The sequence below is a fragment of the Ursus maritimus genome, unplaced genomic scaffold (assembly GCF_017311325.1).
Source record: "Ursus maritimus isolate PB19 unplaced genomic scaffold, ASM1731132v1 scaffold_12, whole genome shotgun sequence".
NCBI classification, from domain to species: Eukaryota; Metazoa; Chordata; class Mammalia; order Carnivora; family Ursidae; genus Ursus; species Ursus maritimus.
The window spans coordinates 1783719-1796754 of NW_024423564.1; the positions used below are offsets into that span (position 1 = coordinate 1783719).

At 46.9% G+C, this 13036-nt stretch overlaps 1 protein-coding gene and 1 non-coding gene across 5 annotated transcripts in view; both read right to left on the reverse strand.

The window, feature by feature from the left end:
• Nucleotides 1–11440, reverse strand: part of TUFT1 (tuftelin 1) — a 44864-nt gene extending 33424 nt beyond the window's left edge. For 3 of the 4 annotated variants that reach the window (XR_569771.2, XM_008695650.2, XM_008695649.2), the window contains exon 1: nt 11320–11440. Coding sequence is in view for 3 of the 4 variants with exons in the window: in XM_008695650.2 (XP_008693872.1) it covers nt 11320–11379 (60 nt within the window). In the remaining variant the exon portion in view is untranslated. The remainder of the gene's footprint in view (nt 1–11319) is intronic. The other variant, XM_008695651.2, reaches the window with a different exon arrangement.
• On the reverse strand, nt 8255–8357 carry LOC121102179. The gene has a single exon (XR_005834267.1). It is a non-coding gene; the product is annotated as a U6 spliceosomal RNA (small nuclear RNA).
• Nucleotides 11441–13036: the final 1596 nt, after the last annotated feature.

The following is a 13036-nucleotide window of genomic DNA, read 5'->3' on the forward strand; positions in this document are numbered from 1 at the left end:
CTCAGGGTCGTGAGATGAAGTCCCGAGTCAGGCTCCTCACTCAGCCCTTGGAGTCTGCTTGAGATTTTCTCTCCCTCTCCCTCTGCCCCTCCCACTCATGCTCTCTCTCTCTCTCTCAAATAAATAAATCTTAAAAAAAAATAGAAGAAGTGTAAAGAGGAGGGGCGCCTGGGTGTTGCAGTTGGTTAAGTGTCTGACTCTTGGTTTCTGCTAAAGTCATAATCTCAGGATCATGAGATCAAGCCCTGCATCAGGCTCTGCGCTCAGCACAGAGTCTGCTTGAGATTCCCTCTCCCTCTCCCTCTGCCCCTCCCACTCACGCGCTCTCTCCCTCTCTCTCTCAAATAAATAAATAAATCTTTAAATTAAGAAAAAAAGTGTAAAGAGGAAACATGCAGACGTATGTTCACAGCAGCATTGTTTGTGATGGCTACACACTGGCAATAGCCTAGAGGATCCGCTGACGAGAAAATGGATGAATAAACTCTGGCATATAGTAAAATGAACTAGTATTCATCTGTGAAAATAACTGAATTACAGCTTCATGTATCGACATGAATGGATCTCCAAATTAATGGCAAGTTTAACAGCAAGCTATAGAAGGGGAACCTGGCTGGCTCAGTCAGAAGACCATGTGAGTCTTGATCTCAGGGTCGTGAGTTTAAGCCCCACACACTGGGTGTAGAGATTACTTAAATAAATAAATAAATAAATAAATAAATAAATAAATAAACTTAAAAAAAAACAAGCTAGAGAATATAGATAATGCCATGAATATAAAGTTCAAAACATGCCAAACCAAGCACTATATCACTTGTCCATGTAGGAAAAGTGTAATAACGAGCAAGGAAATAAACACAAAATTCGAGACAGTGATCACTTTGTGGAGGAAGCAGAGGGTTATGAACCAGGAAGGACCCCAGGGGCTTCGAAAAGATTGGTAATGTTCTATTTCTTAAGCTGAGAGTTCAGTGCACAGCTGTCCATTTTATTGCTATGCTTTAAAACTTCCCCCATACACAAGCCTTCTTTCTTGCTCTCAGTAAAGCAATGGACTTTTCCTCATGTAAATCCTGCAGAAATAGCATTTCTAGACCAACAAACTGGCAAATATTAAAGATACTGGGGCGCCTGGGTGACTCAGTCAGTTAAGTGTCTGCCTTCGGCTCAGGTCATGATCTCAGGGTCCTGGGATCGAGCCCGAGCTGGGAATCCTTGCTCAGCGGGGAGTCTGTTTCTCCCCCTCTCTCTGCCCCTCCCCTTCTCTCATGCTCTCTCTCTCACACAAAATAAATAAACAAAATATTTTTAAAAAAACAAAGAGGGGCACCTGGGTGGCTCAGTCATTAAGCATCTGCCTTTAGCTCAGGTCATGATCCTAGCATTCTGGGATCGAGCCCCGCATCGGGCTCCCTGCTCAGCGGGAAGCCTGCTTCTCCCTCTCCCACTCCCCCTGCTTGTGTTCCCGCTCTCGCTGCCTCTCTCTCTGTCAAATAAATGAATAAAATCTTTTAAAAAATAAATAAGATAAAATAAAATAAATTAAAAATAAAAAAATAAAAAAATAAATGAAAATACTGATAATATCCAGGATTGGTGAGGGCGCAGGGAGAAAGGGCATGCTATATATTGTTAGAGAGAGTGTAAAGTTATACAAGTATTTTGGAAGTTAATTTGCCAATATTAATAAAAAATATTTGCACATTTTGTAAATCATTTGACCCAGTAATTCCATTTTTAGGAAGATGCCCTACGAATATCCACACGCACTTGCCAAAAGATATATGTGTTAAACTGTTGACTGCCGTACTGTTTACAACAGTTACAAGCTGGAAACAGCATAACTATCCTCCAGTCGGTGAGTAAGTGAATAGAGTATGGTATCATCCACATGGAATACTACACTGCTGATAAATAAACTTCTGTGAACCGACAGGAAATGATCTCCAAGATAAAGGAGGAAAAAAGCAAGGCACTAATTCATAAAAAAATGACTTATTTAAGTACATATACATATATATACACATATACGTTTAAGTACACACACACACACACACACACACACACGTTCACAGTAACTGCCAACTTCTATACATAGCAATTACTATGTGCTGAACCCTACTGGGCTCGGTTCTAAGTGCTTTATACATATTAACTCATCTAATCCTCAGAATAATACTATGTGGTAAATGCTATTTATCAACATCCTTATTTTATAGATGAGAAAACCAAGACACAGACATTAAGTATCTTGCCCAAGGCCATGTAACTAGCAAGGGTCAGAGGCAGGATTCAAACCCAGGTCCTGTGGCTCTAGAGTCAGTGTTCCCAAACACCAGGCCACAGGGCATTTCCAGAATGTAAGCACGTGGGAAAGCACTGAATTTATACACATTAAACAAGAGAAGGACAAAGGAGTAAAGGGACTTTCAGGCCATGCTTCTACAGTGTTTTTAAACTTCAGCAACAAAAATGTGTTTGTGCAGCACTGGTCTAGTTAAATACATAAATTAAGAGAAGGCAAGAAAAAGTGCTAAACTTGGAGTTGGAGGTGGGGTCTGAGTCCAACCGACACCTACTAATCCTGAGCAAATCGCTTTATCTCTCAGGGACTGTTTTCTATCTGCAAAATGGTAGTGGTAATACGTACCCCGACTACATTTAAGGCAGGGCAGGCAGAGACGTAGCATAGTGTGAAAGTGCTTTGCAAATCATAAACCGCTTCACAAAGGTGAGACGGCATTACTTTCCCAAGGAGCTCTGGGAAGACACGGGCAGGAGGGTGTGTGAGCCAAACTGTCTAAATGAAGCCTGTGAACAAACCTAGGGCTCTCTCTGCCACCTCAGCCTCCAGAACCAGAGAATCCAGTCTGCAAGGCCATGAACTCAACCCACAACCCCAGTCCAGAGCTAAGGAGGGAAACCCAGGCCCATCTCTGCGTGGTGCCATTAGTTGTTTTCTGGAGCTGGAGTGATCTCAGGGCTATGAGCAGGTTCCAGGGAGCTTTAGGAATACCCCAAAATGTCTAGCACAGAAGTCCCACCGGGGACTCTCCGAGAGGCAAGATAAGCAGTAGAGCCTTCTCTAGGGAAAAAGCAGCAGCTAATCACAAGGTAAGCAGCCTCCAACCTCATAAACATTCTTGGGGAGAAGCCCAGCCACCTCCAAATTACAGGCAGCCTCGCGCCTCTGTTCAAACAAATCTCCGGCTGTGAGTCACTCCTCGGAGCAGGGAGGGGTGAACACATAGCTGAGGGGTTAGAGATCAAGACGCTGTGGAGAACCGATAGGGAGATAAAGAGGGAGGCCCCAGAGGTTCCCTCACCCCAGGCTCATGTGATAGGGGAAAGATCTATGGGAAGTTATGTTTCCCTTGCTCCCACTCCCCAGGCTGCTATGGGGGTCATGAACACGGGTGGCAGGTGAGGGTCAAGGATCTTTCTAGGAAGTAAGGGCAGTGGAGATTGCCCCTGAGCTGGAAACCAGCATCCTTAATTCATCTTTCCTCTGTAACCCATTCCTCCATTACTTTGTCCCTCAGTCCTATCCCCTCTCCTACCCGAAATGTACGCAGTCTCCCAGATAGCTGCAGCAGCCGCCTCAAGTTGCCCCTTCTGAGAAATGGGAATAGCCAGCCACTTGAAACACTGGCTCCCAAGAGGCCAGCACAAGGTAAACCCCAATAAAGTCAAAGAGTGCCAGACGCGGTGGTTGGGGCTTACCCTCTCCTGGCTGCCACTCCACTCTCAGGTCTTGGGCAGCCTTGGTTCTGCCTTCTACTGGGCTCTCTAGGCCAGAAATGGCCCTTTGTTAAGTATGACACAAAGAATTATTCCGCTCCTCCCCACAGATTAGCCAACGACACAGGTGTCTGCTTTTTGTCTGGCTACCTGCCCAGAGGCATGGGCTGGACAAACACTCTGCAGAGGGCTGACAGGGGTGATGGGGAGGTGAAATGAGAAAAAGGATTTAAGGTGGCACCCTAAATGGGGCAGCCTTTCTCATCACCTGGAGACCTGCTGCAGGGAACCGACAGGGCAGAAGAGGCCTAACAGGGAGTGTGTACAAGAAGGGCGGTGGGCTCCTGAATGCTCCATGTGAAGAAGACACCTTTAGCTGAGCCAGTCGCTCTCCAGGAAACCTGCCAGGTGCCCAGCCAGCCTGGGATGGAGGGGCAGTTCCCCCTCCTCTCTCTTGTCATTTTGTCATTCTTCGCTTTTGGCCCTCCAGATCCTAGAAGATCATTTCCTTTTTCTTCCGTCATCTACCCATCCCATCATACCCTGTATTTTCTTCTCTTCTTCCTGCCCCTGCTGGCCAGGCTTAAATCTAGGCCACCAGCCTCCCTGGCACATACCTATTCCCCTAATGAGACCTCCCCACCCCTAAGAAACAAAAGTATTTCACAAGACTCTGCATTGTGACCCAAAGAGGCATGTACCATAATTACCGGCAGGCGGGGAAGCTCGTCTCACCTGCTCTGAGCACATGTGTCTGGAACCGAAACCATCTGGGTGAACACCCCATCCCCCACCCCCGAAAAATATGGCCAATGCTGGCGCCAAATGCCAGGTGACTGGGTAAGCTTCCTCACACAGATCCTCTTGCAGAGCTCAGGATTCCCCAAATTCCTGGCAGGACTGGAGACATCAGCTGTAGTTCTTTAGAAAGTAAGACTCTGGCAATGAATGGGGGAGAAGAATGGTGTGAGGAGGAATTTACGGGCTGAGCTGGGGACAGGTGTTCTGAGTGGAAGGAACGGGCAGTCACCAAACTTGAAAGGTTCCTCTGCCCAGGAGTTTCTTCCCCATCCCGGTGTCACAGAGCCAGGGCTCTCACCATTTTAGAATTCATTTACTCCTTTGGAGTAAGTAGAATGACGCTAGAGGAATCCTCTTTCAAAATGCAAATATTCTGACCCAGCAATTCCATTCCTAGGTATGTCTCTCCAAAAGAAATTAAAATATATGTCCATATAAAAACTTGTAAGTAAATGTTCATAGCAGCATTATTCATAATAGATAAAAAGTAGAAACTACCCAAATGTCCACCAACACTTATCCATGATGAACATATGTGATGATATATCCATACAATGGAATATCATTCAGCTTTAAAAAAGAATGACGTACAGGGGACGCCTGGGTGGCTCAGTCACTTAAGCGTCTGCCTTCGGCTCAGGTCATGATCCCAGAGTACTGGGAACAAGACCCACGTCATCCCTCAGTCCAGGTCAGTCCATCTGTCCATCCTCCCTGCTCAGCAGGGAGCCTGATTATACCTCTCCCTCTACCCTTGCCCTTCCCCTTCCATTTGTGCTCTCTCATTCTCTCTCAAATAAATAAAATCTTAAAAAAATAAAATAAAATGGAATGAAGTATTGATTCATGTTACAACGTGGATCAACCATAAAAACAACATCATGCTAATTGAAAGAAGCCAGTCACAAAGGATCACACATTCTATGACCATATTTACATAAATACCTGGAATAGAAAATCTCAGAGAAAGAAAATAGACTCGTGGTTGTCTAGGGCTGGGGCAGGGGAGTGCGCTAAGAGAAAATGGGGAGTGACTGCTAATGGATAAGGATTCCTTTATGGCTAGAGAAAATGTTCTAAAACTGATTGTGTTGATGACTGTACAACTCAGTGACTACACTAGAAGCCACTGAATTATACATTTTAAATGGGTTATTCATGCAGTCTATGAAGTATAGCTCATTAAAGTAGTTATAGAAAAATTAGGCCCATAGCAAACCTTCAAAAAATCATAGCTTTAGTTTAAAAAAATTTTTTTTATTTTTTTAAAGATTTTATTTATTTATTTGAGAGAGAGAGAGAGAGTGAGATTGCACGCGCAAGTGGGGTGGGGCAGGGAGAGGGAGAAGCAGACTCCCCACTGAGCCGGGAGCCCAACTTGGGACTCGATCCCAGGACCCAGGGGTCATAAACTAAGCCAAAGCAGATGCTTAACTGAGTGAGCCACCCCCTTGCCACTGCCGCCAAAAAAAATTTTTTAAAGGAATGGAGCTCAAGAAAGACTTGGTATTAAACTAATTCAGCTTCTGAGATCCTAAAGGAATAACACTTGTTCCAGGGTAAAGACAAATGTTCTAGCTGTAACTGATGAAAAAATTCCAAATCCACCCAGGCGTTGTTGAAACTCTCCGGCCAAGACTGATCAAGACAAAAAAAATTAGAGGGATGCCTGGGTGGCTCAGTTGGTTAAGCATCTGCCCTCAGCTCAGGTCATGATCTCAGGGTCCTGGGATGGAGCCCCGCATCCGGCTCCCTGCTCAGCGAGGAGTCTGCTTCTCCCATTCCCTCTACCCTCCCCCTCCCACCATTCCTTGTGTTCTCTCTCTCTCAAATAAATAAAATCTTACAAAGACAGAATAATTGGAGATGAAAAAAATGTAAATATTCTGAGGAAGGGTAACGCTGATAGATTACTTAAAGGGAATCATCTTACCAAGGAGCCCAGAGCATCATGGGACATCAGCTGCCTAGACCATGAGTCAGAAAAAGGAGGAAGAGGAAAGGCGCCTAGAGCAGGATACTAAAATATGAACCCTGACCATCACTCCTCTAAGACCAGTCCCGGCTGAGATGGTGCTAGCAAAGGTTACTCTGGGCCTACTACAGGCCCCTCCACTGGCAGAGGCAAGGGGAAAGGAACAGATAAGCATCAACATGAACAAAGTGAGAAGGAGGAAACCTTGACCAGACCAGAGAGCTCCCAGACTCTTCCTCCATCCCTTGGGCAGGGGTCTCACGAGAGGCTAAAACAGTCTCATCTAAGCCAGTAAGCACAGCAAACAGAAAATAACAGCTAGCACTGAGCACCTACTATATTCCAGGCACTGTGCTTAATGTTTCACATACACTATTTTATTTAATTCTCACAACAACATTAGAAGGGTGCAATTATAATCCCTGTTTTACAGATGAGGAAACTAAGATGGAAAAGATTAAGTAATTTAATGAAATGATCTTAGGCAAAGCAAACATCAAAGCCTTGACTACAGCCCCACTGTAAGGTCAGATTCCCAGGACCAGGCTCTTAACCACAATGCTATTAACAGAACTCATAGTTTAGTCAAAAATTGTGATGTAAATATACTAGGAGGATGGGAGAAGGGAAAGAGAGTATGTAAGGGGTGGGAGTATAAACTTTCCTATAATTCCTACCGCAGGAAGTCAACAGATGTCTAAAACTGATAAACTAAGAAGTATCGCTCTAAGCATATTACTTAGAAACATGGGGGTAAATACCAGACAAAAGTGCTAAGAGTTGAATGTGGTCTCTCCCATGGGGCAGGGCTTGCGGTAGGAAACTGCTTGCTAGTTTCTTTTAAAAAGTCTTTAGATAATATTAATCTTTTAAAAAATCAGGCACATATGTTCCTTTGATTGAAAAATGATTTATAAAGAAAAAAAGAGGGGCACCTGGGTGGCCCAGTCAATTAAGCATTTGACTTCAGCTCAGGTCATGATCTCAGGGTCCTGGGATCCAGCCCCATGTCAGGCTCTGCACCGAGCATGGAGTCTGCTTGGGATTCTCTCTCTCCCTCTGCCTCCACTTGTACTCTCTCTCTCTCTCAAAATAAATAAATAAAATCTGAAAGAAAGAAAGAGAGGGAGGGAGGGAGGAAGGGAGAAAGAGGAGTGCCTGGCTGGCTCAGTCAGTGGAACATGCAACTCTTGATCTCAGGGTCGTGAGTTCAAGCCCACGTTGGGTGTGGAGACCACTTAATTAAAAAAAAAAAAAAATTTTTTTTTTAAGAAAAAGAAAGAGATCATTCAAACCAAAGTCTAATAGAGTGAACTTCTGTTGCTTTTGCCACACAGCTTCCATCTTCCTCTACCGGTAACAGCACTTGGGTTTTGCTTTGCATAATCTCCCTCCTTTACAGGATAATCTGGTGAGCCTGTCCATCAAGGAACCCCACATTGCCCTGCCCAAGGTGGTTGAGGGGCCAATGACACCCTCTCCTTGGAGTCTCGGGCAGAATAGCAAAAACACCTTGAACCAATACACCCAGATGTAGAAACCCTCCATTACTTCCTTCCACTTAGCCAGATCCAAGACTCTCCCGGTTCACACTTTATTTAATTGAAGTCCAGCTGACACCATGTTACATTAGTCTCAGGTGTACCACATAGTGATCTGACAACTCCATCGCTATGCTGTGCTCGGCACAAGTGTAGCTACCATCTGTCACCACACACTGCTATTGTAATACCACTGAAAACCAGGGAACACTTCATGACTGCGTGTCACCCTTGCACAGGGACCATGCCAATCTTCTCCATATCGGTTCAATTTTAGTACATGTGCTGCCAATGTGAACAGCCTTGGTTCGCATTTTTTAAGCTTTCCCTTAAACTCTGTGACTGCCCATTTCCTTCTAATAAATTCCTCTTCTGCTTACGTTAGCTAGAGTCCCTCTCTGCTGCTTATAACCAAAGGAACTTAATGGGAATGTTTAATAAAAATGTCTGAGGTTTGTTTGTGCTTCTATAACTTACTACAGTGGCTTGCAAACTCCTCTGACCTAAAAAAAATTTTACCTCAAGATCTAGTAAACACACACTCACACACAATATGTATAAATACATATAACTGAAACAAAACTTTTGCTAAAAATGTCCACCCTAACACTCTGATAGCACTAATTCTATTTCTTTTATTTTGAAGATTTTTGTTTAGAGCAGTTTTAGATTTACACCAAAATCGACAGGAAGGCCCAGAGAGTTCTCATATACTCCCTGCCCCCACACAGGTATGGCTTCCTCCATCACCCATCTCACTCACCAGAATGGCACGTTTGTTACCAAGAATGAAGGTACACATCACCATCACCAAAGCGCACGGTTCCCCTTGGGGCTCACTCAAGTAAAGTGAATAACGTACATTCTGTGGGTTAGGACGAAAAGAAAAAAATCCTCTGCGGTCGACTCCTCTCCCCTCTACCCTCAAAACTCCTGGCAACCACTGATCTCTTTGTTGTCTCCACATGTCTGCCTAGTCTAGAATGTCATGTAATCGGAATCCGTTTCTTTTCTAATGCTAGGGTTCTAACCCACTAAGTTGACTTCAGACCCACTAGTAGTGATGATCTGCAGTATGAAAAATATTGGCTCACCACACCTGCTGCATCTGCCACCAACAATAAAAATAATCCAGAGAGGTATTAGCCATATTACCATGTCCATGTGTGAGGCACCAACGCACATGGCCTGGTTAGTAGGGAAACACCAACAGAGTCCCAGGGTCCTCACTCCCACTAGGACACACCAGCTGGTTAAATTGCCCGCACTGCTGACACTAAGGAGAAACATCTGTTCATTTACATATTCATTCACTCACTCTGAGCATGTGCTGAGCACTCACTAGATGGTGTGAAGATACTACAGCTTCCTGGGGACTGTCCAGAGCCATAAATTCTATCTTCAGGCTGGCTCAGAGGAGAGGAATCCGGAGACAAAGCCTATCTCCTGCCTGATTGATTGTTTACCATCTCCTCCCCCTCTTAACAGCTCAGGAATGTCTCCAAGAACAGATTCCAGCAACGCTTACTTCATTCACAGCTTTGAAGTAAAATACCTCTAAAGTCCAACCTACAAAGAAGGAATAAAGGGAATTTCTATCTCCCCTTGTTCTAGAGATCTCTGATTAGCTTCAAACTAATCCATGGCTGGACTGACTGAATTCGTTGCTCACTATTTTCCTACTGACTCTCCCCCACGAGGCAAGCAACAAAATATCAAGGGACAGAAGAGTGTGTCAAACCATTCTCAACAGTACCCATACACTGGTCTTAAGACCTTTCCGAATCTTTTGTACAGCGAACAAAAAGAAGCCCAACACTCTTCTCCTTTATTTTCCTCACACCCTTTTCCCTGCCTCAACCATTCCAAAACAGTGAGTAAGAGCACACAGTAGGTCTTAGCGCTGACATAAGAGAGGATGGATTTCTTTATGTTCAGAATTGCATTGCTGGGGGAGTGGCCGGTTGGGCAGTAGCAAGAGCTGTAATGTGGGCAGAAACACTTATAGACTGGACAGAAATGGAGAGGGGACTGTGAAAAGAATTAAGTGATCATCTGTACTCTAAACCTGAAATGAGAAACTATTCTACGAGTTACTTTGAGTTATTTTGAAGAGCCATAATCCCAGTGCAGCTGGGTTAGTTCCCCCAGGGGACATGCTGAGACTGGAACCCAGGACCGAAATCAGGTACAGAGTGGAGGGAGGGGAAATGCAGGGATACAAACTCCCCATCACCTTGGCTCCCATTTCCCTCTCACCCACAATAGCTTGAAAATAGATGAAACAGTACACACCCATTCTGGGTCAAGTTCCCCAGCAAAGGCTAGTAACATTCAGCCACAAGTCACCTTCCTCTGCCTCTGGAGAGGAAAAATCATATGGTCACCTGGGGTGGGGAGAACAACAAGGACAGGCAGCCAGGGAGTGAAGGGAGCAAGACAGATGTGTTAGCGCTGGAGAACGCCCCTCTTTCCCCCACCCTCCCTTCGTCCGGAAGCTCTCGCGTGGGTCACTTCTCTTGCCTAGGTTCTGGCATCTCCTTCATTCACTTGCCTGGAGCTTGGTAGCTGGACCCGGAAACAAAGTGAACAAACCGTCCCAGGAAGCTACCGGTTGGCTGATGGGGGAAGGGGAACCAGGAGAACTGCAAGGGGAAGGAGAAATCCGAGCAGAGATGTGACCCCCAGGCGGACAGCCCTACCCCTCCCACCGAAAGGTGGAGTTCCTGGCCAATCTCGGCGTACCTGGAGTCCTACCGTCCAAGACCCAGGATTTCACTTTACCCTTTGTCTACTTACCGACCACGCAAGGTACCAATAAGTTCTTTGAAGGGCCTCTGAGACCACTAGGACCCACAGAAAAGCCTAATCTCCCCCGTCGGAGACCCAAAGTACAAAGAGCGCAGAGATCCCGTTCCAGGAGCTCATTTCTCCTATGACCCTATCTACTGCTCACAGGACGCCTAAAGAGCGCGGACCGGATACGCGCTCGGGGTCCCGGGCAGGAGCTGCAGTGTCCTCCCAGAGGGCAGGGATGCCCCGAGTCCCCAAGCCTCCGAACAGCCTTCCTGCCGCGACTCCCCAGCACCCCCACTGCTGGCCACGCCGCGGTAGAAAAAGAGAAAGAGAAGCGCCGCTAGGAGCGGACGGCACCAAGCCGGCCCCAGGTGATGTCAGCGAACTCGGCGCTGGGCACGGGAGGGACGGAACTGGAAACCGAGAATACGGGGCGGGGAAGGCGGTGCGGCCACTCTCTCTTACCGCAGTCTGCCCCTCCGGGTGCACGTCCACCAAGGTACACCAGTTCCGCGTCCCGTTCATCTTACTCCCGCCGGGGGTCGCAGCGCGGACGCCCAACCTCCGGCCCGAGGTCCGGCGCTTACTAGGCAGGCGCGCGCGGAACTGCCCCCTTGTATAGGAGCGGCGGGGGCGGGGACTGCTGATTGGACACGCCCCAAAGGTGTCGTTCGCCAATGTGAGCGGAAGAGAGGGGTGGGCGTGACCGAGAAGCATCAGGGCACGCCCATCTGCACTGGCTCAGATTTACAAAAAGGTGGGGCTCGGAGCTACCTGAGGCTGCTTAACAGAAAATTTGTCCACTGTGTGTGTTTGTGTCTCAGACATTCTTCGTTAATCTTGCTGTTCCTTCTTTTCAACTCCAAGGTCAGTGTTGGTGAAAGACAATCACCCTGCCTGCCCCTTAGAGGACTGAGTTGGAAAAGCGCTTCCATCCATTCTCTCCCTATATATAGGCCACCTTTGTGGAGCTGAGCATGTAGAAACGCAGGCACCAGAGGCCAACTCACTCAGACTGGCCTAAGCCAGTCTGGCAGGTGCCCTGCCCTGGCAGGAGGCCCAGGCCAAAGTCAAAGCCAGCTTGACTCTGGGTGGGGCTTGTTTTGTAGAAGCTATTACACCAAAGCTGCCCTTATATGGTTGGGAGAGGCGGGACACGTTGCCTTAAAAGGATTTTGCGTTCTTGAGAAAGGATGAGCCTCAACTTCTCCAATGGCATCCGCTCCCCAAGCCCAGAGTATCATTTTTTTTAAAGATTTTATTTATTTATTTGACAGAGATAGAGACAGCCAGCGAGAGAGGGAACTCAAGCAGGGGGAGTGGGAGAGGAAGAAGCAGGCTCATAGCGGAGGAGCCTGATGTGGGGCTCGATCCCAGATCGCCGGGATCACGCCCTGAACCGAAGGCAGACGCTTAACCACTGTGCCACCCAGGCGCCCCCAGGGTATCATTTTAAGGGCCCACAGGAGAGGATGGCCAAGGATGGAGTCTCTTCCAGCCCAGCTTTTCTCTGCAGGCTGGCTGCTCCACTGGGCTGTGGTCCAGGTGGAAAGCAGGCTGGAGGTCTGACCCACTCTGGAGTGGGCAGTGCCCCTGAATCTGGCAATAGGCCCTGATGAACATCTAGCTCCCTCTTCCAGGCAGCACAAGAGCAGAAATGACAGAAATTTTGCTACCTCCCAGGTAGGGACTGGGTCCTGTACCAGATGGGAATGAATGTCTTTGTACATGGGAGGTGAATGCTGGGGATATCCCTGTGCCCCAAGGGAATAAAACCCAGTTTTGGTCTGTCTCCTTTAACCCTCAGAGACAGTTTTACTGGTCTATTCCCAGAAGGTCATTTAGGAGAGTGGAGGTGCCCTAAACACTTACAGATTCCCTAGGTGCTATCTAACCTGCTGTACAGAGCCTCTAAACGTGAGGTAAAGAAAACCCCAGTCTCAGCCTCTAAGTTCTGTAGTTAAAATGGTTTCTTTTTTTTTTTTTTTTTTTAAGATTTTATTTATTCGACAGAGATAGAGACAGCCAGCGAGAGAGGGAACACAAGCAGGGGGAGTGGGAGAGGAAGAAGCAGGCTCCCAGCGGAGTAGCCTGATGTGGGGCTCGATCCCATAATGCCAGGATCACGCCCTGAGCTGAAGGCAGATGCTTAACGACTGCGCCACCCAGGCGCCCCTAAAAT